The 26174-nt window shown below is 34.0% G+C and overlaps 4 protein-coding genes across 23 annotated transcripts; 2 read left to right on the top strand and 2 right to left on the bottom strand.

Moving 5' to 3' along the window:
* Positions 1-146: 146 nt before the first annotated feature.
* On the bottom strand, positions 147-6269 carry LOC124177605 (RILP-like protein homolog). 8 transcript variants are annotated; one of them, XM_046560143.1, is made up of 8 exons: positions 5830-6269; positions 5252-5393; positions 4998-5125; positions 4353-4723; positions 3985-4011; positions 2287-2364; positions 2028-2126; positions 147-1903 (listed from the first exon to the last, which is right to left on the bottom strand). In XM_046560143.1, the coding sequence occupies exons 1-8, from the start codon at positions 6127-6129 to the stop codon at positions 1780-1782; spliced, it is 1269 nt and encodes a 422-aa protein (XP_046416099.1). In that variant the 5' UTR covers positions 6130-6269; the 3' UTR covers positions 147-1779. The 8 variants fall into 8 exon arrangements, with proteins under 8 accessions (XP_046416099.1, XP_046416100.1, XP_046416103.1 ...); XM_046560144.1 differs by having other exon boundaries at positions 5261-5393; XM_046560147.1 differs by lacking the exon at positions 2287-2364.
* Positions 6270-6365: 96 nt separating this feature from the next.
* LOC124177601 (sec1 family domain-containing protein 2-like) lies at positions 6366-10982 on the top strand. 2 transcript variants are annotated; one of them, XM_046560136.1, is made up of 12 exons: positions 6366-6469; positions 6617-6964; positions 7030-7327; positions 7493-7744; positions 7905-8177; positions 8699-8886; positions 9097-9355; positions 9434-9562; positions 9702-9933; positions 10051-10153; positions 10327-10473; positions 10566-10982. In XM_046560136.1, exons 3-12 carry the CDS (start codon positions 7136-7138, stop codon positions 10780-10782), a joined length of 1992 nt encoding a protein of 663 aa, XP_046416092.1. In that variant the 5' UTR covers positions 6366-6469; positions 6617-6964; positions 7030-7135; the 3' UTR covers positions 10783-10982. The 2 variants fall into 2 exon arrangements, with proteins under 2 accessions (XP_046416092.1, XP_046416093.1); XM_046560137.1 differs by lacking the exon at positions 6366-6469 and having other exon boundaries at positions 6510-6968.
* LOC124177606 (DNA repair protein XRCC2) lies at positions 10786-12834 on the bottom strand. Of its 6 annotated transcripts, none has more exons than XM_046560158.1 (3): positions 12736-12834; positions 11650-11783; positions 10786-11566 (listed from the first exon to the last, which is right to left on the bottom strand). In XM_046560158.1, exons 2-3 carry the CDS (start codon positions 11694-11696, stop codon positions 10924-10926), a joined length of 690 nt encoding a protein of 229 aa, XP_046416114.1. In that variant the 5' UTR covers positions 11697-11783; positions 12736-12834; the 3' UTR covers positions 10786-10923. The 6 variants fall into 6 exon arrangements, with proteins under 6 accessions (XP_046416114.1, XP_046416111.1, XP_046416113.1 ...); XM_046560155.1 differs by lacking the exon at positions 12736-12834 and adding an exon at positions 12274-12386 and having other exon boundaries at positions 10786-11583; XM_046560157.1 differs by lacking the exon at positions 12736-12834 and adding an exon at positions 12274-12386.
* LOC124177594 (GTPase-activating protein and VPS9 domain-containing protein 1) lies at positions 12624-26152 on the top strand. 7 transcript variants are annotated; one of them, XM_046560118.1, is made up of 16 exons: positions 12624-12754; positions 13786-13928; positions 14054-15401; positions 15522-15703; positions 15827-15986; positions 16132-16305; positions 16447-16608; positions 16720-16990; positions 17087-17175; positions 17258-17676; positions 17860-18337; positions 19023-19252; positions 19347-19603; positions 19710-19921; positions 20140-20525; positions 20614-26152. In XM_046560118.1, exons 2-16 carry the CDS (start codon positions 13797-13799, stop codon positions 20743-20745), a joined length of 4632 nt encoding a protein of 1543 aa, XP_046416074.1. In that variant the 5' UTR covers positions 12624-12754; positions 13786-13796; the 3' UTR covers positions 20746-26152. The 7 variants fall into 7 exon arrangements, with proteins under 7 accessions (XP_046416074.1, XP_046416078.1, XP_046416079.1 ...); XM_046560122.1 differs by having other exon boundaries at positions 12636-12754; positions 13780-13928; positions 16144-16305; XM_046560123.1 differs by having other exon boundaries at positions 12637-12754; positions 13780-13928; positions 16144-16305; positions 16732-16990.
* The last annotated feature ends 22 nt before the right edge of the window (positions 26153-26174 follow it).

Here is a 26174-nt window from a genome sequence, read left to right as displayed (position 1 = left end):
TTGAAAACGCAGCACTGCTAAATTTTTAATACAAAATTTATGCAGAAAAACGTAATCATGTGTATATTGCTATTCAAAGTTGTTTATCAGAATAAGAATTACTCTGCAAAGGAGTTTGTTATATTTTTAATAATTTTTCAAGGAAGTCTTTATACAATTCGGATTACGGTCATTTCAGCAATATACGATTACTCTTGGAATTCTGCCTTCTCTGATTTTTACTAAAAGAACATTCTTTTTGAAACTTAGGATAGATCATAAAATTTGATTAAATTCGTTCACATTTTCTGAAAAATCGTCGTGGATTAACAAAAGAATTTTTCATCAAATGCAATATTTTGTAATTAAGTTTTTATCGATTAACTGAATTACGAGAAAAAGTTGTCAAAACGGTAGGATTTCATCAACGGTCGAATTCTGATAGAATCGAGCAAGTTGCGGATTCCGAGAGCGTTTTCCTCAATGGTTTTCTTTCGATTAATCAAGTAAAATCAAGTAGATAATGATTGTAGATAGATATATGTATGTGTATATATATATATATATATCAGTAGTCGCCAATATTAGAAAGACCGTGAGTCAATGTAAAGTGATAAGCTAGACAATTTAAGTGCAACCAGATTAGTGGAACAATCTCATGCAAGCATGTAAAAACAATTGGTCTTCATTATTACCAATATGTTTTAAATTTAAGATTCCCGAGTTATACATTCAGCATCATTTTCGGGCTGATGACAATAATGATTAATCACTGTTGTATCACTAACTGCAGTTTGCCATAGACTATATGATACTAGGTATTACACCTTTCAAAAACAAATTTACTTCATTAAATTTCATCAGTGACTGAGTTATTCTAAGCTTGAGCATGTAATCTTTTTTCATGTGTTATAATTTGGATACGATTGCTATAAAGTTTATAAAACCAAAAAATGTAGGATGCTTTACTGGTCTTCTACCCCTGTACGATAAATTCGAAATTATACTACCTATTTTTTACGTGGATCCTGTGTTCTTAATATGTACTTAACATTTCTATGAATACATTGCAATGGACTTCTGTTTAACGTTCGATACTATCAATTCACAAGTACAATGTATTTTTTGGTAGGGCATATGTACATAGGAGTTTTGGTAAATATGAATTAAGAGATTTGATATGTTTTTATATGTGTATGTGTGTCACACACACATATCTAAATGAGGGTGCTGTCAAAATCAATAATAAAAATAATTCTACTTAGTGTTGATGTAGTAAAATATTTTTTTTCGACATTGCAATTTCTGTAAACTCGTAAAAGGAAGCTTTGTTTGATATCATTAAAGATGAATAATTACTTTTATGTTAATGTCCTAATTTACTAGACTTTTTCCGGAATGTTGAATTGAATTTTCAAGCACAGATATGTGTTTAATGCTGATGGTTAATATACATACTTCATAACAGCACTTCTAGTATAATAATATATTTTAACTCGTATTTTCTATTCAGTTGAGATAAATATACATCATTCAATTTTCGAAAGATATTAGACTTCTCATTTCGAACGATAAAAAAAATGAAACTTGAAATAACAGTTATAGTATATACAAACAGCAAAATAAATGCGATTTCAATCAATTACGACTATTTAAATTAAAAGATTATCAACAGATTTTCGACATTTGATAGTATGAATCTCGTTATTTAATATCATAAGAAGTTCGTCTAATAATGAGTTGTACATCACGAAGTTCAAATACCATTTTGCATACTCAGTACCATTAATGATTGACTGTTTAAATCGATGTATCACTTGCACCATTGCCAGACAATGCCATTTTGGAGAGACTAGAAAGACTTCTCCTTGGGCTGCTACTGCCTAAAAAACTGCCACTGCTTTCAGAAAATATTTTGCGGAAGCTAGAAAGAAATGGTAGTTAGTATACTTATAAAAGATTAACGCATGCATTGAAAAAATTGGGTAAATGCCCGTTTTTGAAATTTATTTTATATTGATAAACTTCTTCCTATGTAACATGCTTACAATTTGCGAATCCCAGATTCTGATGACTTTTTCCAAGGTGCATCATCTGGCTCGAAGGGTAATGGTCCTTGTACTGGTGCATCTTTGTCATCTTCGGGGCTAATATAAACAAACACTACTTTGATAAAACAATCTCACGTATCAATCAAATTGGTTTATGAGAATATAAAATTCAATGTAAAGGAAGCATTTCGGTAAAAAAAATATAGCCTGAGTTATAGTTTAATATTAGATTAGCATAGCTGAGGAGCAATCTTACGGAGTAACATTAGTCACTGTGGCAGGAGAAGTAGCGATGTAATTCTGTCCTTTACTAAATGGAATCGCGGGTTGCCCACTGCCTCAAGATTGGTGTGCACATGTAGTAAGTGTAGGTCAAATCAAACAGCCATGCGGTTGAAAAGCGTGCAAATTCAAATGATAAACAACGACTTGCTGCATTTGAAACAACTCATTACTGTTTGTTTTAACTTCAAATAGTAGGAATTGACATTTTTTCATGTTGTTCAAATTATATGAGGATTAATGCGAATCTGATTTTTGCAGAACATTTCACAAAATTAATTATAAGCTGTATCCAAAAAACTGATAACTCATTTCGGTTCTAATGCCCAAGAACATACTGTTAAATTTGATAAAAGCCGCCAGCTGAATTAAGTTGAATTGAATATGGTTTAATATATGTATACTAGACCTGTCCTTAAGAAGGGCAAAATCGAATTTTAATGGTCTTACCCCCCAAATTGGTTCGAAATAATTCAAAAAAAAATGTCCAAATTTTTAAAAAATTTTCCCTCCATATTTACCCACGCCTAGGAAGCCTTACATTTTCCCATAAGAAAAGCATTGGTTTTTTGGTATTTTTAATCGTTTTTTTACCGCTGCCGTAATTATTAGTTAAAAAATCGCAAATTCTCAGAAAATGTTGACAGTTATGTTACCTTGTTATCCAATTTTTTGGAATTCAATACAAGCATTTTTGGGCTAGATCGATCGACTCTTTTCCGCGTTTTTAGAGAATAAAGATGTGATCGATCTAGCCCAAAAATGCTTGTATCGAATTCCAAAGAATTGGACAAAAAGGTAACACAACTCTCAACATTTTCTGAGAATTTGCAATTTTTTAGCTGATAATTACGGCGGTGGTCATAAAACTATTAAAAATCCCAAAAAACCAATGCTTTTCTTATGGGAAAAGTAAGGCTTCCTAGGCGTGGGTAAATATGGAGGGAAAATTTTTTAAAAATTCGGACATTTTGTTTTAATTATTTCGAAGCAATTTGGGGGGTAAGACCATTAAAATTCGATTTTGCCCTCCTTAAGGACAGGTCTAATGTATACATAATTTTAATACTGGAAAGAAAATTATACCATCTATGGTACGGATTTTAGTATCCACTTTTTATTGGTAAACTATTGGCCTAACTAATAACAAAAGTGACTGGATATCAGAAGGTTTGTGCAAACATTTTACTAAGGAGTTGCAGAGTATCAATGGTAAAGCAAACCTCTAACTCCAAATGAGTAAATTGCTCTCACAAAATTAGAAAATAATATAACCAAGAACATATACTATGTGTAGTTAGAAGTATTGCATGAGGAAAGCTAACAGCAAAATGATAATGATCGTTTATTATTTGACCAGTCTGAAATTAATATCTCATAATGTCATACCGAATTCCATTTTCATTACGGTACATTATTCTTGTAATCTGTATTATCAGCAACCAAACATCAATATCACAGTATGTAATAGTAACTGGATAAACTGATACGTTTCACATCATTGCTTATGGCATTGTTATGTTCAGCAAAAATAAAATTCCACGAGATAAAGTGAATGACTCAAATGAAAAATAACGAACACTGTTCATAATAAATGAAATAATACAGGAGATGAAACACATAAAATAACAAAATAAAAATAAAAAATAAACTTCATTTAAATTAAAATTACCTATACGGGCTTGCACAACTCAAGGTCCTGGAGTAGTTGAAAATAATATAATATGACCATAATAATTTGGCTATGGTTAGCTGTAAAAAATACTGTCTACATTAAGATACTAAACAGTTGTGTCGAGTATGTCCTGTACATCAGTACTATAAGCTAGGTACTATCTGTAAAATTTTCAATGCGAAGTACCTAGATTTTGAATTACCAATTAATATATATTTTTAAAAAAGTAAATAAAATGAAAAGTAGAGGTCGATGTACGTATTAATAAAAAAAAAACCGAAAGTTAGACTGTTAATTTTTGCTGACGTAAACTTTTTATACAAAATATACGTGCTGTGCTAGATAGCGTTAACATCTCGACGTACGTCTCAGGCTTAGGGCGGTAGAGTTCAAGCTCATCCTCCATGTCGGAAACTCTAGCTTTTAGTTCATTCCTTTCATGTAAGATTTCTTTGAGTTCAGCAGTGGTAAATCTAGGCCGGTCTGGGTCATCCAAATCGTATACTGCTTTGTTAGCAAAATCAGGAGCTGGCTGGCACTTTGTTAGGTCCTCATTTTCCTTTCTAGCTAGACCAAGACGTGCTCGAAGATTAATTAGTTCTCGATTCTGGTCTTGAAGTTGGGCAAGAAAATCTGCTCGTTCTTCAACAAGCCCTCTAGCTTGCATTTGTGCCTGACGCTGTTTACGTCTTAATTCTCGGCCCACAACGCCTAGTTTTTCAACTTGACCACTTAACTGGATTTCACAAAAAATATATTGAGTTTGAAAATATCAATCAATTATGTTAAGTATAGGTATTGCAGCATGATAATATTTTGACTTATTTATTGTAGTTTCCAATTGAAATTGGCAAAAAAACTAAAACTTCTGATACTCTGACTTTATTAATCTTTTTGGCATAGCAATTCTTTTTCTTCCAGACCACTTCGATTCATTCATCAAGTCTTAGTTTTCCTCTGTAAATTATTTTTCAAGTAATACGGTCAAATTTTATAGCTAGTGAACTTACATTTTCAATTTCCAAAGTTTTTTGAGACAGTTCTCTATCCCTAGCTCGAATTTGGTCCCTTTGTTGATCGATCATGGTTCTTAAACGTTGCAGTACCGCAACATCTACCTCTTGACTAGCAGTGAATGCTGAAACCAAATATGAAAGTAGGTACATAAAGTGAATATTTTTCATACAAGCTTTCATGTTACATTGCTAATTGGTGACATGCAGTGTTACTTCCACAATTAGACAAACAGGGAGGGGGTTAGTACTTTGTTTACCGCTGTCCTCACTGTCGCTACGCGATTCTTGCAAGGCTGTAGCTAGCCGGCGATTTTCGTCTTGTAGTCTAGTTACCATACCCACCAAGTCTCGCGATTCTTGTCGCCAATGATCCTCGATTTGTTCCAATTCCTGTTAATAATTGCAATACATACTGTACCACTTTTAATAAAATAATGCATTGAGTTGTTACAATTTAAAAATTGATAACTGTTTAATGATAACTCGACACGCATATCTTCAAGTGACTAATTGTTTGAATAGTTCGATTGCTACCCAAAAATGTTGTAAATTTATTTTTGGAATCCAAATAGTTCTTTGTAAACTGTACGTTTACATGGATAACATGTCCAATTGTTTAATATTTAAATGGTTGATGAAGGACACTTCATTGAGGCATCATTTAATTATAGTTCTGATTCTACATGTATATACATATATACATATATATATATATATATATTAGTTTATGAAAGAAGGAAAATAATGATCCAAGGTATACTACTGAATCTTTCAAGATAATAATTGTCAACAATAATTTTTTTTCACTTCAATTCAAAAGACTAACCTTTTCAAATCTTTGCCTATCCTCTGCCTTTTCAATTTTATCATTCTCCAACTGTGAAATCTTGGATCTGAGCTCTTGAACAGTAGTATTTTCACGTTCATTTTTAGTCGCTAATCGTTCCAAGAGCTCTAACGCGTTGATGACTTTTGGCATAAGACTAGTTACAGAATCCGCCCCGAAAACATCTATCAATTTTTCACACTCCTTTCCAATTTCCGAAGCGATATCGTACACGTCCACCACGGACACGTCCGCCTCGTATTCTTCCATTTCTGAATGCATTATTAAATGAAAAGGCATTAATTACACTTGTTAATTAGCCTCTTTATTTATATATGCAACAGAAAATATTCAACTGCCGACACAAATCCATACACAGGGTCTGTATCACTTTTTTAATACGCAGTCCAGAGCCAGTCACTCCGTATGGGCTGCGGCTGGTTGACAGCCGAGTGTGTCCGATATATATATATGTCATGTATGTGTATGTGTCATGTCGGTGCATCGTGTATGCTTACACAAGTAAAAACCTGCCACACGCATACCTATGTGTACGTTCCCGTCACTTAATAACGTGTAATGACAAATCTGATAAAATTCTCGCAGTAGTCGTGCGAACTGCGAAAACGTCGGTATGTATGTATGTATGCACAATAATGATGTACCCTAAAGAGTAGGGAGTTATTTGAAAGTTAACGGCATGGGCATCGCCTCAATTCAAAGTTAAATCGTTGAACATAGAATGGGTTGTTCCATCAATTAGGGTAAAATTTTATTTCTGTGGTAGATGTCTGATGCTTCAAACAAACTGCTGTGCTAGAGATTCACCTAGAATGTAGAGCATTAAATTTCATCGAAACCGAAAGACTCGTCGCGCAAATTTATCGAATGCCGAGGCACGCAGGGCAGCGGATACTTCCCTGTGACTCCGTGTCCGCCTAGGGGATTCGGTCACGTTTAAGAACCAGAAAGTGATATTCAAAGATTGTTCGGAACTGGAATCAGTTGAGACCCTCTGGTTCGGAACCTGAATTATTCAACACCCTCCTAGGGATTCCCAATTCCCAAAACAACCCGAGGTGTCAGGCTAGATCACGCTGTCGTCTGCTAACATTTTGTCATGCTGACATGAATGGTAGGTAAGAAAAGAAATATCGTCAGCGATACGTGTCATTAGTTATTTTGTATGTTTATTTTCAGGAGACAAACAGCGAAAGGAAGGTGCTGTGAATTATATAGAAGAAGATACAACTGTTAAAACTGTCTATAGTAATACCTAGGCTCGCGAAATTTTTCGTCTCTTCAAATGGATAACAAAGTTAAATATTTTACGGACAATTGTTGGAAGGATGTTTTCCAACATGTCAACAATGCTGTTTTTTATATCGATAAAGCAGCGGTGGAATGCTTACATTGGTACACAGGTGACAATACAATTAAGCAATTGCAATATGCTGGAGTAATTGCTGTTCGTGAGTTATTGATGGACAACTTCCGAGTAAGATTTTTGCTAGTTTAATTCTGATATTTTTTTAAAATAGTGATGAAAAAATCATTTTTCACACAGATTTGGTAGCTTGTGTTTTTATTTAAGTTGTTAATTAAATATTTCGCATTTTCTTATTATTTTATACAAGCCATTCTGTTTTTTACATATATTCAGGGCGCTGAAGTTGAGAAGGCAAGAAAAGCAGTTTTTGTATACACCTCTGCAAATTCTGATTTCTATCGACATACATTAGAAACAATTATCGATCTGAACAGATTCCAAGAATGCACTGTCATATGTGCTGCACACAGCAGTGTCTTGAAATATAGTTCTGATTCTAAGTCGGCTGATATTGACAGTTACGATTGTCTTAAACATGATATAATCAGATGGATGAGCTCAAGATTAGAAGAGGAATTCGATCAGGTAAACTTATCCATTTATCCAATTATGTACACGGAATGCAGAACTAAATGAATTTCCTGATGAAACTATCAATCTTTGTACCAGAAAATATTTGATGGATTTCTTACTCTTTGAATTTCTCTCTAAATCCTAAACTTTGAATTTATTTATTTATTCACAGGAGCCTGTTGTCAACATAATGTTCCGCCCAATTTTCATAGCATCTATTAATGAAAATTTATTTGTGACTCCTCCATTTTGGAAAATAATGCCACCATTTAGTACTGAAGATCATTGTGATGAATTCAATGAAAACATCGATCACTTTGTTAGCTCCTTGCACAGCATGTTTACCAATTTCAATCTCCGAGAAGATATCTATTACTGTGGTCAATTGAGTGAGAATGTTGCAGAGAAGCTGGAGAAGTTACCGGCTGCTGTTGACAGACGAAAGGTGAATTTCAAATGTAGACTTCAATAATATCTATTGTGAAATAATTATACAGTCAACCGTTGATTATTCAAATGTCAGTTATCAGAATTGTCCAATATCCGAATAATGATTTGGTTTATCCAAATGTTCGGTTATCTGTACGACTAAGCCTTACATACATTTGATTTCTGCTCGTAGTCTTTACCAATTGGCAAAACTGTGCCAAAACAAAATTTGGTATTGAATTTTACATTTTACTATAAACGAGCTTACGTTGTAAATTAGATAAAAATAAGTATCAAATTTGTCCCAATCAATAGAGGAAATGTACTACTGACATGTTGGTCGGTTTTAAATAAATACATTATATTACTTTGAGCAAATCAGTACTTTTTTTTTGCAGTGCAATATTCCAGTTCAGTTATACGAATGGGTACCTGTCTCCATTAGTTCGAATAATCAACGTTCAACTGTTTTGTTTTTCAGTTTGAATGCTATAATACTAAATCATTAAGAAATTTTAATGCAATTTATTTTCCCAGCGCCTCACAGGCAAAACTACCGGAGTATCTCTTATTCTGGTTGATAGGACTTTGGATCTCTGTGTAGCTTCAAGTCACAATACTGAGTCCTTGTTAGGCAAAATATTAAGTACTTTGCCACGTTTGCCTGGTCATCAGAATGACATTGCAGTGAATATGACAGCATTGGGCCCAGATATAGATGGTGTGTGAGTATCAAAAGCTGAGTATCACAAATTCATCAGATTAAACTTGCATAAATTCATTATTTGTTGAGCTGCCTTTTAATCTTGTGTAAAGTGCCAACTGAGGCCTGAAACCATTCTAAACTAGTGATTCAAACAGTCACTTAAAGGTTTTATAACACCATCACACTCATTGTCAGTTATGAAATAAATACTTCTTCTCTTTATCCTCAGTGAAAATAATCCAAGGTACTCTGCACCAGGGTGCTTAGCCAGCAATGATTCTAATATGATTAATCAATTAATGAAAAATAAACAGAAAGATGTTTTAATAACTCTGCATAAATTACTGTCAGATATATTGCTTGCTAAGGAAAGTCCAAAAACAAGAATTGCCACTAGAATAACAGCTCATAGCTTAGAAAAACTTGTACACAAGTTGAGAAATGTTGATGATTTGAGCCTCATATTAGACTCAAGTAAAAAGCTTCAGGTAATACCAAGTTATGAAATTAATTAAATACAATTCAAATATTTTGCATGTAAAAGAAGTTTCGCTTATTTGTTTTAGCAAATATTAGCAGTGATTCAAGCATTGAAATCAAATAAGACATCTCAAATCGAGTTGATAATAAGTCTTGAAAAACTAATACTACAGAACCTAGCAGTCAGCAGAGACTCGTCGAGTATACTAACTCAAGTAAGGATTGCATGATTTCATTATCTCATTGTACCACAACATTGATTGTATCCACTATAGAAGAATACCTATGAGCGTGACTGTTTTGACTGTACTTTTAATGTCATTTTAATAGTAAAATGTTTTTGTGTTCAAACAGTTAAGTAACATCATAAAGACTCGTGCCACTAGAGGTTTATCGATAGAAAATCTGTTGGGATTATTAGTGTACATATATGCTCTTGCTGGAACAGATATACATTTTCTTGAACAGCAAGAGAAACAGTTGGAAGAAGCCTTGGCTGAAGCAATATATGAAGATGGTAAACACGATGATAAACTCACTCCAGCTTCAGATAGTCCAATGATGAATCGGTCATCAGAATTGTTTGGTGAGCATTTGACAAGTTGTTATTGTTTGAGAATCATTGTGTCGTAATCCGAGCATTGGCTTAAAAAGTGCCGAATGTTAATAATAGATCAAATGTATTTGAAATCCTATTAACTAGGCAAGCGAATACTAACGGAAGGAACTTCTACACAAATTGCTAATGATATTATGGTAAAGCTTCACAGAATAGCAGAGATGCGAAAATCTTTGCAGAAGTACAAGTGAGTATTTGTATTAACATTGTGTAATTTTTTTGGTGAACATAATCTAAACCCAACTTTAATTTTAATTTTTCTGTCATTAGTGAAAGGGCTTGTTACAATGCAAAACAAAAATGAACAGTAAGTGAATTAAAGAAAAAGTTTTGTTCTTGAATATGTAACCATGTTTGCAGGTCATTAATGCTCAAGCCCAGTCCACAAGAGATGGCTCAATGCATTGGAATATTGCAACAACTGGTAATGGATTTACTTGATCCTGATAGGCCTGAAATTCCAGACCTTCAATGTAAAACGTTCTCTCGTATTACCGCTGGATTTAAGTGAGTATAGCAAATTTTTGAATATGTATACATAGGTATACTCTATACGACAGATGGATTATAATGGGTAATTTTTTCAATTTCTATTTCAGTTTACTTTTAAAGGGTCGAACAAAACAACATCCTCTTGATAACGATTATGTAATAATATATGTATTGGGAGGCGTCGTTGCAGAAGAAATAAAAATCGTTCAGGATATGATTGTATCCAAAAAACCTAGTTCTCAGGTCATAATAGCTGGGTCCAGACTGTTGAGTCCATGTGATGTGACAAATCATATACTTTTGAAACATTCGGGAAGTAAATAACGATTGACACTGTACAATGCTTTCTTTATTTTATTTTAATTGTATATATATATTATATTTAATTGTATATATGGTTTTTTTTTTTTGATTTATAAGTTTGTTGAAAAGTTATTTTTGGAGCAGGAATACTTTAAATCGTTTCTACCGTTTACTGTAACATGTCCTCCATTCTATACCGTTGTTACTTACAATGTAACTGAGATTTCTGTTATCACTTACGGATTCAACCACAGCTGAAAACTGATTGACATCATGCTGTTTATGAAGTTGTATTTTATAATGAATTTTTTCTTCGTTTAGTAAAGAGGTACGAACTACAGCCTCTTTACTTTTTGATTCGACGTCACTGGGTCTGGTATAAAGAAGAATGATTTTGTGACCAAAAGTGTGCTTTTGCATGATGTTCAAGCAGCTCTTCACATATCCGTCCATTGACCAACATTCTCCGTGCTTCCTGTCTTGCCAATAGTAAGACGATATACTATCAATAGCAATCATTGCTATTTTATCATCGTTTGACAGTATACCTTGGAGTGATTGTAAGCTCAAGAAAAATTGACTACTTTCATAACAATTTATAACGGTGAAGTACCTAAGAGAATCTTCAATGATACTCTTAATGCCTTTATCATCAAAGACATCTGTTGTACCTAATTTCCTCGCATCATTGTTGTTACGTATAAAGCAGGCCATTAGATCAACCAGAGTAGGTATGTGAAAATGATGATCTGTATTCACAAGTACAACTCCTGCCTCTCGTCCGTTCAGTTCAATGCCTTTGTACCTGCGCGGCAGGAGACACTTTGCAATTAATTGAGTTATCAAAAGTGTCTTCCCGCTCGACAAGTTGCCAGATACTTCAATCACCTCGTTTGGCCTTGGACCATCAGAGAATAGATCTTTTTCCAGTCCATGAAGAATGGGTCTTTTCATGAGCCGAGCCAGGAGCTGAGCTCCTGTCTCCACATGTATGGACTGTTCCATGGTCAGTACTATTCAGCCTACGGGTAAATTACATTGTCAGGTTGAGGCAAAAAAAAAAAAAAAAGGAAAAATTAACAAGCACTGTTATAAGAAGATAAAAAAGATGAAGCAAGTGTCATAGTAAGATTATGTCAAGTACTTCATTGATATGATGATTTAAATCTCAGCAATTCTGCTTAATTTGAAAGGAATTGTTTCATTGATGTCTTTCAAAACGAGCTTCACTGGTATATTGTGAAATGGAATTATATTTCTAAAAAATGCATAGTTACATTTGAATCACCCGAAAAAATTAACTCATGGTATAATTTATTTCTAAACATAATTATCGAATCTCGTAACCGTGTCGTAACCTCTCAAGGTTTATAGAAAATGTATGTTCGAACACGACTAATTTTTATTTCTATCAGCTGTTAATATTTTTTCTCGTTTACATGTGTGATATTCGAGTCTACGCAACTTTCGGTAGTATATTTAACAATTAATAAACGTTCAAAATTAAGAAACCTTGAAAATCGGCTGACAGCATAATTCACATGATGACAAAATGATGCCATAATTTTTTCGTCTGCTGGATAACATACATGCTCACCGTAATATGACATGACTAAGTTTGGGCTGACTACGCACGTATACCAATAGTACATATATCTTTGTTTTTATTGTTGTGAAGGTGAAATGTGCTTGAAATGAAAAACAATATTCATATATTATTGCATCTACAGTGCAAATACTTGGCAGTTACTCATTCATTCGAATTTCCCGCGACTACCATATTAAACTATAGGTTCGATTTAAAGTACCGTGTATACATATAGATCATGATAAGACCGTGATCACGGCATATATTGTAGTTTTGCAAAACGGCCATTTTCAGAAAAAAAATTTTAACCTAAAATAGAAAATGGTTGTGAGTCAGTTGGGGGTGTTGCTTTGAAAGGAGGACGGCAATAATAACGCGTTACTTACTGACGACAGTGGCAGACAGGTGTGCTACATAGCTTGCTTAGAAATATTTTTGATTTAGTGCTGTGCGATCTAGATATTTAGTGGAGTAGGTGAATTTGTTACTCGAATTTATTTTCTTCCCTTCCACTCAAGCTGGAGGAATTATTTTCAATATTTACCCGTAATTCACAATTTCATAAAACACTCATTTTCCAACAAATGGTGCTGAATTCGATCAGAATTTTTTCACTAACAAAACACCAAAACAAAAAAAAAACAATAAATACGTGTCAGAGTACTGAACTGTCACATTTGACATTTCCTCTGTCATCATCTAAGGTTGCTTTATGCTCGATTTGAAATATATCAGATATTCGAATCCTTCAGATTTGAGTGAACAGGACAACTTGAGCATCGGAAGATTTTTTCCCATTCTGTATTTTTCAGTACAATGTTGTTTGACCTTCAGACATTTAACGATTGCATTCTTTCAATCCTGCAACTGTAAGAAGCGCTATAGATTATTTGCAATCACATTTCGTTTATTATTGCAAAGCTTGTACATACATTGCATGTTTTATCACATCATATAGGTTGTCTTTTGTTATAGTTATTTTTTAGACACGCGGCTCTTGATAATAGTATCAGCGTCAAGAATACAAATGTATCAATCTCAGTTATTTAACTATTCTGGCAGTCTGTTGGAATTATTGAAACACATAGAATTACTTCATTTTCTTTGTCACATTAAGATTACACATTCTGGTCTCAAAATAAACAATTGTTTTACAGTTTAAAAATGTGTTCTGGCATAAAAAAAAATTTCCTACTATTCCATTATTCCATCAACTATGGTCATGTGGTTTATGCAGAAAAATATCTGGATAGTTACATAAGCTGCATGTTTGGCTGGGTTTCTTTCACTACATTGCTAATGAAAGCACATCTATGAACATACAGGAGTAAACTGTTTGCCTTACATTTGTTTGAGAGATCACAAGCATGGAATTAAATAAATGACTAATTATCCTATATGCATTTCTATGGCAAGTACTTTTCGCTTAGTTACAGATTTCACCACTATGTCTTCAGTAAATAGTGTCGACTCCCTTGGAACTTTGCAGTGGGACATGATCGAATTAGCTGGGCACCTTAGACAAGAACGTTTATTCGTCAGTGCGGAGCAACAAACTTTGCAGAACTTGAATCAGAAAGTAAATATATTTACATTTGCACTAGAATTAAATTTTAGAACAATCATTTGTCTCAATTATTACTTTTATTAAAAACCTTTTAAGTTCGAATTCATATTTATTTATGAGAAATTATCTACTTCCAGGTCTTATATGTTTCCTCAGACTTGGCTCAACAGGCCTGGGTCACTGCTCAACAGAGAGTTAATTTAAATCGTTTGATAGTATCGAGGCCAAACTGTACACCTGCGTCGTGCTGTCAGCGGGCTAATACTCTTGAAAACTCACAGTTCGTTGATGCTTATAAGCATTTGCGTCATCAAGCATGTTCGGCTTACGGCGAATTTTTACAGGCCTTAAGAAAATCTCCAAAACTTTTAGCATCATGTCTAGTAGAAGGGGACAGATTAATCCAAGAGTCTATGCAGAGCGTCATTCAGTCGCTATCTGCGGGGTTATTTGGTAGCTGTTTATTGCCAGAAGACAAAATACTGGTTCTGCAGTTGCTGAGGCAGTTGATGTTCCTTCAGATAATTCCATCTGACAATCCTAGAAGATTACTCAGACATGGCACCTGTGCATTTTCACGATTCTACTCAGTTTTCCACGAAAGCTTATTTTCAGCAAAACTATTCCTCACGGCAGCTTTGCACAGTCCAATTATGCAGTTATTAATGGAAGATGAAATGTTCTTGGACATTGATCCAGAAAAAGCCCCAATCCGATTTCCACCCGCTGAGCGTCTGAAAAAATTTGGGAAAGAGGGAACTCTTGAGTATCAATCTAAATTGCAACGCTACAGACTTTGGACAATCAATTCTCTCGAACGCATTACCAACAGATTTATAATAAGCATTAGAGAAAACATGCATTGCTTTCCTACCAGCGTTTGCTGGCTGGTAAGACAAATGGCAGGGCTTCTAGCTAAAAGTGGAAACGTTGACCCTAAGGAAGTACACGCAATGTGCACTGACCTTGTATTCACTTACTTTATTTGTCCAGCAATTGTAAATCCGGAACCATACGGAATCACGGATGCACCAATAAGTTACGTTGCTCGATTCAACCTGATGCAGGTTGGTCAGATATTACAAATGATGTCCCTCGTCAAATATCAAAATGTCGACAGTAAGGTGATAGATTTATATCGGAAATTTGAAAAAGATTCTGTATCATCGTTGCTCGATGGTATGCTGGAAGGTGCGACGGATGAGCTAGAAGATGAACCAGCCATGGTTGATGGCTCGAAACTGCAAGGACTTGCCAGATCTGCTGCTTTATTCACAGAAAGTGAACTCAACGCTTTAATTACATTCTTACAAACCGTAGCCGGAGACCATGGGGACAATGATGTTATTCTTGCAAGTAGTATTGATAAAAAACAGTTGAACGAATTAATATCGCAGCTACCGTGTGGCGCGCCAAGTGCTCAAAAAAATGCAAACCATATTTCACCTGAAACACCCAGCAAACGGGGCGGACTTCTTGGAAAAGGTATATTCAGTGTATCATATGAACTTATACATAACACGGAAAATTAATATCTAAAAAAAATTGATATTTGGACGTAAGGGCACATTTTAAAATCTGAATACTGTGGTGATTTCTTATTAGTTGGGAAAGGACGTGCAACGCGTGCAACTACATCACTAAATACAACAACAGATGGCGGTGAAGACGCTAATAGTGCCTCTGGCACGGAAGATGAGCTGCTAGACAAGACTCCACAAAATGTTCTGGTCATACCTTTTGTCTCGAATTTAGGAGAAACTGTTGGTTTACTCAGTGAGCAAAAGGTGCATAATAAAAGTGTCATTGCATAGTCAAAGATTGTTTGGAAATTGGTTTGACAAGATCAAATATCTGTACTTATCATATTTATTTGACTGATTGATACATTTTTTATTTTTATTTATCAGGTTCTTTGTATGGAAATGCAAGATAACATTGAAGGTGGGACTGTGAGATTAAACCTCTCAGGAGATTTACAGAATGGACATAATCGCAATGATAATGGTAACGTGGAACGGATTGAAACACAGGAGAAACGAACTAGATTTTCGATATCTCATGACGAAGGTATGAAATAATGGACATCAATTACTGAATTTTAGTTTAGTGCTATCACTCACTATCATTTAATCTATGGTGTGAAAAAATTTTCAAGTACCAATATCATCATTCATTGTCATGATCAATTACACCCCTACATTGATATGGTTAGTGTTGTTTGAAGGATCAATTGGCAATACATCTGATAATCTGGAAGCGGTATCTGAGGCTGCCTCTAACCATAGTGTTGCTTCATCACTTGAACTGGAAACTGAAGATCAAAATGACAACCTTTCTGACATGGTTTCGGCTAATGTCTCTGGACGTGGTACACCAAACATTTCTGGTAATATTAATCAACTCTAGAAAACTGTGAAATTCTATGAGAATATTCTACTCAATCTAGCATGCGACTTCATGATAAGTATCTGTACATTATGTAAACTTTTATAGGAACCTGTTTGTCAAATTATTATGCTTTAATCAGGTCGTGATACACCTTCGTCACAAATCACAGAAGGTGATGACGGACGAGCTGTTGGGGAAGTGAGGCAGCTAGATCTACCTCCTCCAGCTATACCAACAAAACAGAGCCGTTCAGAAATTGACGATAAGTTTTGCAAGTTTGAGATCAAGAAGCTCATCGAAGGTATTTTCAAATCAACCTCTAACATACTTTCATACTTGCATGTCATTCAACAGATTCTAACAAACAACTTCTCATCTCATCACTTATATCTCATGTCCATCCCATACAAAGGATACTTTTTAGGGGATGAAACTATCTCTTTGGTGTCCGATACATGGTCCACTGATGTACTCGCATCTGACAGCGAAACAGTTGAACAAGTTGAACGATTTCCATTTCCTCCACCTCCTGAATCTGTGCAACCCGTTCTACCTGTAGAACCCAGCCAGACTATGCTTGATGTCAGTGAAACTGCATCTGAAGCTTGGAGTACCGATGTTCTGGCTAGTGACTCAGAAAGAATGACTGAAGTTGACACAGATGATACAGCAAGTGTTGCGAGGTAACGTTTTTCTCAATTGTGATACATGTAAGATACAATTTTATGTTTTAAAATACTAATGGACGATCTGAAACTGTTTAACTTTTTCACTTTTAGATCCGACGACACAGCAAGATCAGAGATTGAAGTGGAGAGTCGCGGTGATGCTGAGATCGAGGTAGAAACCCCACCACCGTTAAATCCACGTAAGAAACGCAAATAGTCTAAGTATTTCGTTCAATTTTTTTCTCTGAAAGTGTGGAAATCCCCGGATTAATGTTGTTTTAGACATTGTAGGTGGTGTTGGTAGTCCAGGTGCTCTGTTTAGACCAATTCGTGGAGAGCCAATTGCTCAGCCCAGTCTTCCCGTACCTCCATCTCCAACCGCTTCTCTTACACCTTCCTTGTGGAATGTCACTGGACGAGGAGGAGCTAAATCTGATTATCGTCGACGGACGCTAGAGTATATAGATAATAATGCAAACAATATCAATGACGGAGATGACAAGTCAGGTGGAGATGATAGACTCGTGCATTTAATGGATAAATTGCATATCGATAATGGAAAAACTAATAGCGAATGTTCAGCTTCAAGTAGTAATCACATAAGTGCAGCTGCCGTAGCACCAGCATTATTATTGGCCAATCATATATCAGCACCAGCCCTCCCAAATGAGAAGCTCACAAATGGAGATGTCAAAGCTGAAGTATGTAAATGTTGAATTATTTTTCCACAGACTGTCTTCTGTAATTGCTTTTCAAGTCGAACAATTAATTTTCTTCCGTTTTTTGAATGACTCTCCCATATCACACTTTTCACTGTGAAACTGGTTATATTTAAGTAATATGTGTTCCAAATATTGGAAATAATGCTTGTCCTTATGCACTAGGAATTAGATATCGAAATGACTACTGGTGGAGACGTTGTAGTCAGACTGAGTACTGCGAGTTTGACGTCAAGCAGCAGTTCTGGTTCTGAGTCAAGAACAAAGAACACTACCGCAACATCAGATTCGCCCTTACCGGCGCCAATGGTTAATGGTGGGACCGATACAATCGACGGTATCAATTCAACTACTTCAAAACCTAGCCTATCTACAGGTGCTATACCAAAAAGTATCAGTTTTGACATGACTGCTGAACGGGGGGACAAAGAATTACTGGATGAAGAGCAAAAAAATAAGAGGGGCTTTTTCGGGAAATTGAAATTATCCCTAAGAAATCGTAGAGGAAAATCATTGAGGGGTGCTGATGACCTCAGTAGATGCTATGATCGAGAAGCTGCTGGTGATGGGGTTGACATCGGTAGAATCAGAATACGCAGGATAATGTCAGAGGAAACTAATTCGAGCAGCAGTATCAACAATGGTGAGCTACAGGCATTTTCTAATCCTTTGTTGAGTTGCAATGAGGTTATTAACTTTTCTTCAACAGTAGAGCGGAAACCTTCAATTTCGCTCTGCTCGGGATGATCGAAAACGAAAGATTCTCGATCGGTGAAACGCGGAGGATTGAAGACATTTCATGATTTGTCATTGACTGTAATATTTCTAATTTGATGTAAAATCAAATTTTCAGTAACAGCAGTAAAACAATTTGCGTTTCCATATTCTTGTTGAACAGAGTATAAGTTAAAAATTCAATAAAAGTTCAGAATCATGTGGGAAGGCATTCTCATCGGTTTTGGTGAAGAGTGTGAGAAAAAGGAAGCTTTATCTTGATAGTGTTCCTTTCGAAGAAGAAATTTGATGAAAATTGAAAAATTTGATAACCAGAGTCATTTTAAATGTGTATTTTTAAGAAATTTCAATGAACAGTTTGTATAACTTTTAAATCGTGGTTATGCTCGAGTCAAGAACCCCTCGGTTTCGCCTTGGAATACTCAACTTTATACGCAGCGTGCAAACGCCCGTTTTCGCTCTTGGTGCACAATGTACTATTCTGTGTAATTTATGACATTTATTGGTCCAATAATGAAAATGAGCTTTGGAATGAATTTCATTGCAGTCTGTCAGATGTGTGAATATCAAATGCAATTTGTTTCATATTCCAGATACATCTGATGATATTTTAGCAAAGTACAGACGAAAACCAAGTGCAACTAGTGATACAGCATCTATAGAGAGTAGTCATTCAAGAACGAAAGAAGCAGAAGACGAAAGATTAGCCATAGATCTCAACAATGTAGAATTATCTTTTGCATTTGCGGATGCTAAACGCAAGTTACGCATGGTATTGAGCACAGCAGATTTGCAACATATTCCTTGGAGTACTGCATCTGCTGTATGTTGTATATTTATTATATAATGGATTTGAAGTTATTCTTTTACTCAGATATAAGACCTCATCATGTATTTTATAACTTTTTATTGCACAGAGAAATGCTTGGATGCAGAAAGAAAATGAATTGGTTGCTTTTCTCCAACTACAGCTTGCTGAAGCAATCAATTTGCAAGATAGAGCATTAATTGCACATCTCCATGAAACTTTGCGCTGTGTTAGGCTTTTTAATGATGACGGTTGTAGAAAACTCTTCAAGTCTCTGAGGGACGATTATCAAAAACGGTCTCCATATATTGCATATTTGATCAGATGTCGTCAGGGATTGTTGTCTACACTGGCCCATCTGGACAGGTGAGTATTTTATTACCACAATTAGATATCTATAAAAGAGTTGATTGTGATTTTATATCAGAGATGCCAGTGCCAGAGTTGAATATTTTTGTCTCTCATTTTTCAGATTGGGTGAGCGAGTGAAGTGCGACCGTGATGCAGTAAGTAGCCATTTGGTATCTGTATGCGTCAGAGTATTTTTAGAGAAGAGGGAAACATCTCTATTACGTTTTTGCGATGAATTCAAAAAACTCACTTTGGCTGATGAGAAACAAGATATGGTGGACAATTTCTTGGGATCTATTCATATGGAAATGGACAGAGATCCTATCTGGCAAGGTGAGAAATTAATTCTTTAAAAAATGAATTAAACACTTTGAGTAATAATTATATAGGCTAAGCACTGGAGATTTTTCGATACTCCTTTACAATTCATTATCATATCCATTAATTACTAGTAGTATTAGTCAGGTATTTCAATATTAGTCATTAGATTTCAGAAATCGAAGACACTAATCATAATATTGGTAAATATGTTATCTTTTTTTACATTGTAGTTGCTAGTGAAGGTCAACTAGAACTAGCCAGAATGGTATTGGAACGAACTGTAATGGCTCGAGTTTACCATAATGCTCTGTATCCCAATGGGGAAGGTGATATACATCGAGACCAATTACTTCAAGATCACATAAAAAAATTAGCCAAAGTTGTAACACCAAATCACAAAGATCTACGTATTCCACGAATCTATCATTACGAATGTCCATGGCCATGGGCACAAGCAGAGTTGGCTGCTATCTCAGCATATAAAACTCCGAGGGATAAATTGCAATGTGTGTTTAGATGTGCGACAACTATTATGAATTTACTGTCTATGGCATCCGAGAGAGGCATTCCAGCAGCAGATGATCTAATTCCTGTACTTGTATTCGTCATCATCAAGGTAAATATTTTGATTTCAAGAAATTTTCAGTCAGAGAAATGTAATACTTGTACTTTAAAATTTTTTACACATTTTTCATACATTTTAGACAAATCCACCATCGTTACTGTCAACGATTCAGTATGTGGATAGTTTTTATGCAAACAGATTTGAGGGTGAAGAGCAATATTGGTGGACCCAGTTCTGTTCTGCGATTGAATTTATCAAGACCATGGATTAATTCGTAAGATCCCAGGAGTAATAGTATTCAGTTTGCCTAAACAGTAATAGCTGATAGTGATACAGGAACACAATAATCGATGTTCGATGTCCCTAAAATAAATATGTAAATGGAATACCATTCGTTGCACGTTTATGCACTATGCAGCTACAATGATTGTTGACCACACGTATACGACTTGTTATCTTTGTTAAAAATTTAACAAAACTCAGATATTCAATAATTCGCTATGAAAAAAATTATAAACGGTTAAGTTGAAATATCTTGCGACAGTTCTGTTCGAAACTTCGCATTGTCTTAAATATTTACACTTAGTATCCAATTCTCTTTGGGTTATAATCCTCCATTTAATTCAATTCAATCTTACAATCAGTTTCGAATTTTCGTAGAAAAATGATAAATGTACGTAGGAAAAGTTATATCTATCGTATCCCTAATCAATCATCACGAATATGTCCTAATGGTAGTTCTTGGAACAGAGGCTTGTTGAACTTCAACAATCTTTACAAAAATTAAACTAGTGCTAAAGTATGCTTGTTTTTTGGAGTTATTATTATGATCTGTCTGAACAAATAATTGAAAAGTAGAATTTAAAATCACTAAAATTTCCTTCTTATCTTCATAAGTCTGTAGTTTCTATTCTGATGTGATAAAATAACAGAATTACTGAATTTTAAGATAATTTGGAAGTAAGGTTGGAAAACAAGGTTCGTCGATACAAAAATATAAGATACAGCATGGTTTTTGTCTTGAAATATAAGTGCGGAAATACTCTTAGTACGTACGGTGCATGCAAGATAACAAGCTCTCAAAATATTTTGCAATATATATTTTTTTAGTAGAGGGATAATATAGTGTTAATATATTCTCTTCAATAATTATATTGCACAATAAAAAAGTAAATAAATAACAAAATGTACTGCACCTTAATTATTTGCACAAAATGTCGCCTGACACGATGGTATAGAACAGTATGAGGTATGAGGAGTATGAGTTTTAGACGCATTTCGGCTGTGTTTTCCTGATTAGAATTATGGTATCTTATTTTCAGCTAAAAACCTATTAGTATTTATTGCATAAAAAAATTGTTGTACATTTTCTGGCACAGTTCGTATGATAGTTGTTCTGGATTCAATCAGTATTTCTCATAACTTCAATGTAGTGCCATTGATTAGTATTCCTTGTGGGACTATTATTGAAGATTTTTTGATAAGTTGAGTCAACACTTGTACTCTGTATGTAAGTTATGTAGAAGACTATTTCAATATTGGTCGATTAAATAGGAACCATGTTCAAACCTATGCCCTAGTTTTGTCATAATAGAATAAAACATAATTGTTCGAATGTAGGTAAAGGTTTACACAGCAACTAATATTTTCAAAATTTTATTATAGATTTATCAAAGCAACGAATTGGAGGTATTTTTTAACGTTGGCAAAAATTTAGTTGCAATACATATGTGTACATGCAAATTCAATAATTAACACAGAGAGTAGCTATAGTCACAACCGGTGAATCAACTTACATATTATTACATTCCGTGACATTATCATTGCTGGTCAAATGAATTTATGGATATCTGGAAGTATTCAACACACAAATTGTTTTTCATCTCTTCAGTGTTTTTAATTCTGTGTAGAGTACATAGTTTAATCCACTTTTGTCATTAACCGCGGAGATCTCCAGCATAATTCATACCAAATTTGTCATTCGGTATAGAGTGTTTGGGCATATTTGGCTGGACATAGTCGTAAAAATATACTAAATATAACTGATACTTACACTCCATACAGTCCCCGTAAATGATATTGCGAGTATCGCTACTACCATATTTCGTGACTCAAAGATTGGGGATTGTAGGTAATATTGTGATCTGATACATAGTTTCTTTTGATAGGATAGATGAATGATAATTCGAATACCTCTAATGACAAGAGATAGAATGTAAGGAATAAAGATTCCATTCATTTCGCTTGTCCAGTAGTAAAAAATTCTTTTTACCTGACTGGTTAAAATTCAATTTCCAGTACTCCATTCTTATCTCTGTAGTATGATGAAGGACACTTTTATTTGGAGGAATGTAAGAATATTACCTCTCTATGTTATACATTTTATATAACATATGTAATTTAAATGTACCTTTGACTCGAATATCTCTACACATAAATATCAAATACAATTTATAGGCTGCTCTGTAAACTTCGAATTTAAAGCTGAAGAATATTATAGTTCAAAATTAAATTTTTAAGAAATATATTTACTGCGGCAACTATTTTAAAGGTGTAATTTTCATTTGAAGTTAGTAAATATCATCCGTCTCAGTATCTGATTGACATATAATTTTATTAAAATATTCGAAATCGTTTGTGAACTGGTTAATTTCTGTCGTAGTCATCAATAATTTTTTTATTGAAATCAACATTCTTTCAGATAATGTAATATTTGACTCAACTCTGTAATCTTTCCATCAAGTTCTCTAATTTAGTGCATAAGACACGTATTTCACAAACTTGAATATTTGCAACAAGTATATGTAGGAAACCGGAACCGATATTTGTCACACTATTATTCAAAATTACCTGTCTTTTCACAATGACTCGATTTACGTTCTGTGAACAATTTACTTTTGAGACAAGGGTACACTTAAAGTACGTGCTATTTCTAATTATCTGCAATCATCTCATAGTTTAATTATACTCATTTTTTCAATTTTTTCTTTAATATGTGAAATTTAAAAAGTCATCAATAGAATCTAATTAAAACAAAACACTAAGATAACGTCCCATTTGCAGATTTTGCAACAATTCTGATGGATTCAGATAAACGAAAAAATTCATAATATGTGTGCCTCTGTGCTTTACAAGTTTTGGTCTGCATAACGATATCTCATTATTAAATTACTTATTAAATGTAATTACAAGCGTAATTTGTGAATTGTATTTCAGTTTTTTCACAAGAAAATTATTTGATAATGGAAAACTCATGATCATGCAAGAGCCCAGTAGTAAAATGTGTGTTTTAATCAACTTTCAAATTTGTGATGTTATACTGAAAAATTTATCGATGAAAACTCAAATAGTAATAAATTGCGATGTTCAAAGTTATTAAAAGGTGCAATGAAAAATAACCATAAAACACTACAATTGGCAATGTAAAGATAGGTATATATTTTTGAGTATGCATCATATTTTTGCTATAGTACAACTCTTGGCAAATGTACCAAGTGGAAGGTATTAGAGTAAGATTTTTATTGCTGTGGTGGAAATCGTAATCTGCAATGGTCCATACAATTTCACTGACGATATGACAAAATTTTGTGAATTGGGGCTTTTTAAAGATGTGAACAAAAATCAGTGCTTCTCAAAGTGCTGGAATAAAATATCAGCAGAAAAATGTTATCTTTAAGGAATTCAATATTCTTTGTGGCAAGCCAGGGATTGTAAAACAAAGATATGGAGTTTCAGCATTTCAGAGAAACTTAAAATTCGTCCCAAGATTTCTCGAGTTGATTTTGAATTCAATTTTCATATACAAATCCTGTAAATTGGAATTTTTGAAAGAGATTTCTTTGAAATTCTGAAACTCGTCGTTTTTCAGAAAAGGATGCCTATCAAAAATTTTTACCAGGGTAGCTATAACTCCGTATTATATGAAGGTGTTCCCTGCAGAAGTTATTGCTACTAGCATATAATTGTTCACTGTATTTATTCGATTTAAGACTTACGTATATGGACATGGACTTAATGAAATGAAATCGACATCTAATGAGGTATAGACACCAAACTGGCCTGCTACGCCTTATAATTCATTTATTTAAGAAACAATAAAATTTTCAACTAATGTTACAGTCACAGCTATCGATAGAGAGAGAGGCACGGTTTTCATGACATTACAAAGATTAACGTGTGTTCAATATTTCTCTACACTTTCTGAGAAAAGAAATTTTCTATAAATATAAGAAATGGTCGCTTCTTCGGTAACTGCAAAGTGTTACGAAAGAAATTGTCCAGCCGTAGACATTAGAGGCAATTATTTTACTGACTTATCGCAAGCTGAATGAACCAAGTGAGATTAACCACACATAAAATATTCTAACATCTAATTTTTATCATAGTGCTGTAGTAAGATAATGTGAAAATGGTGAAAAATGTATTTATTATTCTTCTGATCTGAAGTGTACCTACATAGGTGTAAAAAATTATTATTATTATAGAAAATCTGTAAAGTGTTTGTCATTTTCAGCATTTCGAGTTATTAAATTATTCGGTATTTGTTTTATGGAATTAATAGATCTTGCACATTGTTCGAAAATGGTAAAACTTATTTGACTGAACCATTATTATATGTATATTTAGAAGTTATTACTTTATTTCACACTTGACACAATGGAAAATTTTTGTATACTTCAGATCAACAAAATTGTTTTCTCTCACCTTTATATGGAATATCCAAACCTTTTTTTTCGATTGGTAAAATTTTTAATTTAATGAAATAAAAGCACACCATTGTACTTTAGCTTTTGGTTGGGGTAATACCATGTCATATTGTCAAGTATCTTATGTATAACTTTGGTGTTGATATCTCAGTATATGGTAATTTATTGAATTTAAGACGAGTGTTGTATTGGATCTTTAATAATAGGTATAGTGATTTTTCAAGCTAAGTATAATACTCTTCTGCTGATGTTGACTTATACGTTTTTCGCAACTATACTATTCGTTAATTTTAAATTTATGACTTTCGAACTTATCTACAACTACGTGGCCATTGCTATAAACATTCTAATTTTTCCTCAATGGTTAGTATACTTCTTCACCTTTAAAATAAGTTTGGCCAGTACACATTGGCTTCAAGAATGTGATGAACTTGAAATCTTAGTTTGTAACAGAATATTGTATTACTATATGAAATATTTATGAAATCATATAAGTTTTCTAAAGTTTTAAAATCATTCGCTTGAGCTCAGAAGGATGGTATTAGAAATCCTTAGAAAATTCATTTCACACGCAGGGGTTTTGTGATGTTTTTTCTTCATTATTTTAATCGCGCTTGGCTCGCTTTGTTTCGAAAATACATAATAGGAAGTTTTATCATCAAGAACAAATAATAACTTTACCGAGCTTCAAAAATGTAATAAGAGTAAATATTTAATCCTATTGAAAGTTTGTGTAAAAAAATATTAACGAAAGCATAATAAGACCTGTAATTATATAGGAGTTATAAGATTACGCAATATTCTATATATCTAGACTTCTAGGTATTTGACGTAGGAATGTTCCGTAAAGTTTTCGTTCATACAACGCTACTGTTATTTAGTATTTATTTGTGTCTCTGTACATAGGCAGTGGATTGAAATTCATCTATCTGTTACATTGAGAACTAATAATCATGTATAATTTGCGTATAACTGTTTCATATTTATTCCTCCG

The sequence above is a fragment of the Neodiprion fabricii genome, chromosome 3 (genome assembly GCF_021155785.1).
Source record: "Neodiprion fabricii isolate iyNeoFabr1 chromosome 3, iyNeoFabr1.1, whole genome shotgun sequence".
Lineage (NCBI taxonomy): Eukaryota > Metazoa > Arthropoda > Insecta > Hymenoptera > Diprionidae > Neodiprion > Neodiprion fabricii.
This window is presented reverse-complemented; position numbering and strand designations above follow the sequence as displayed.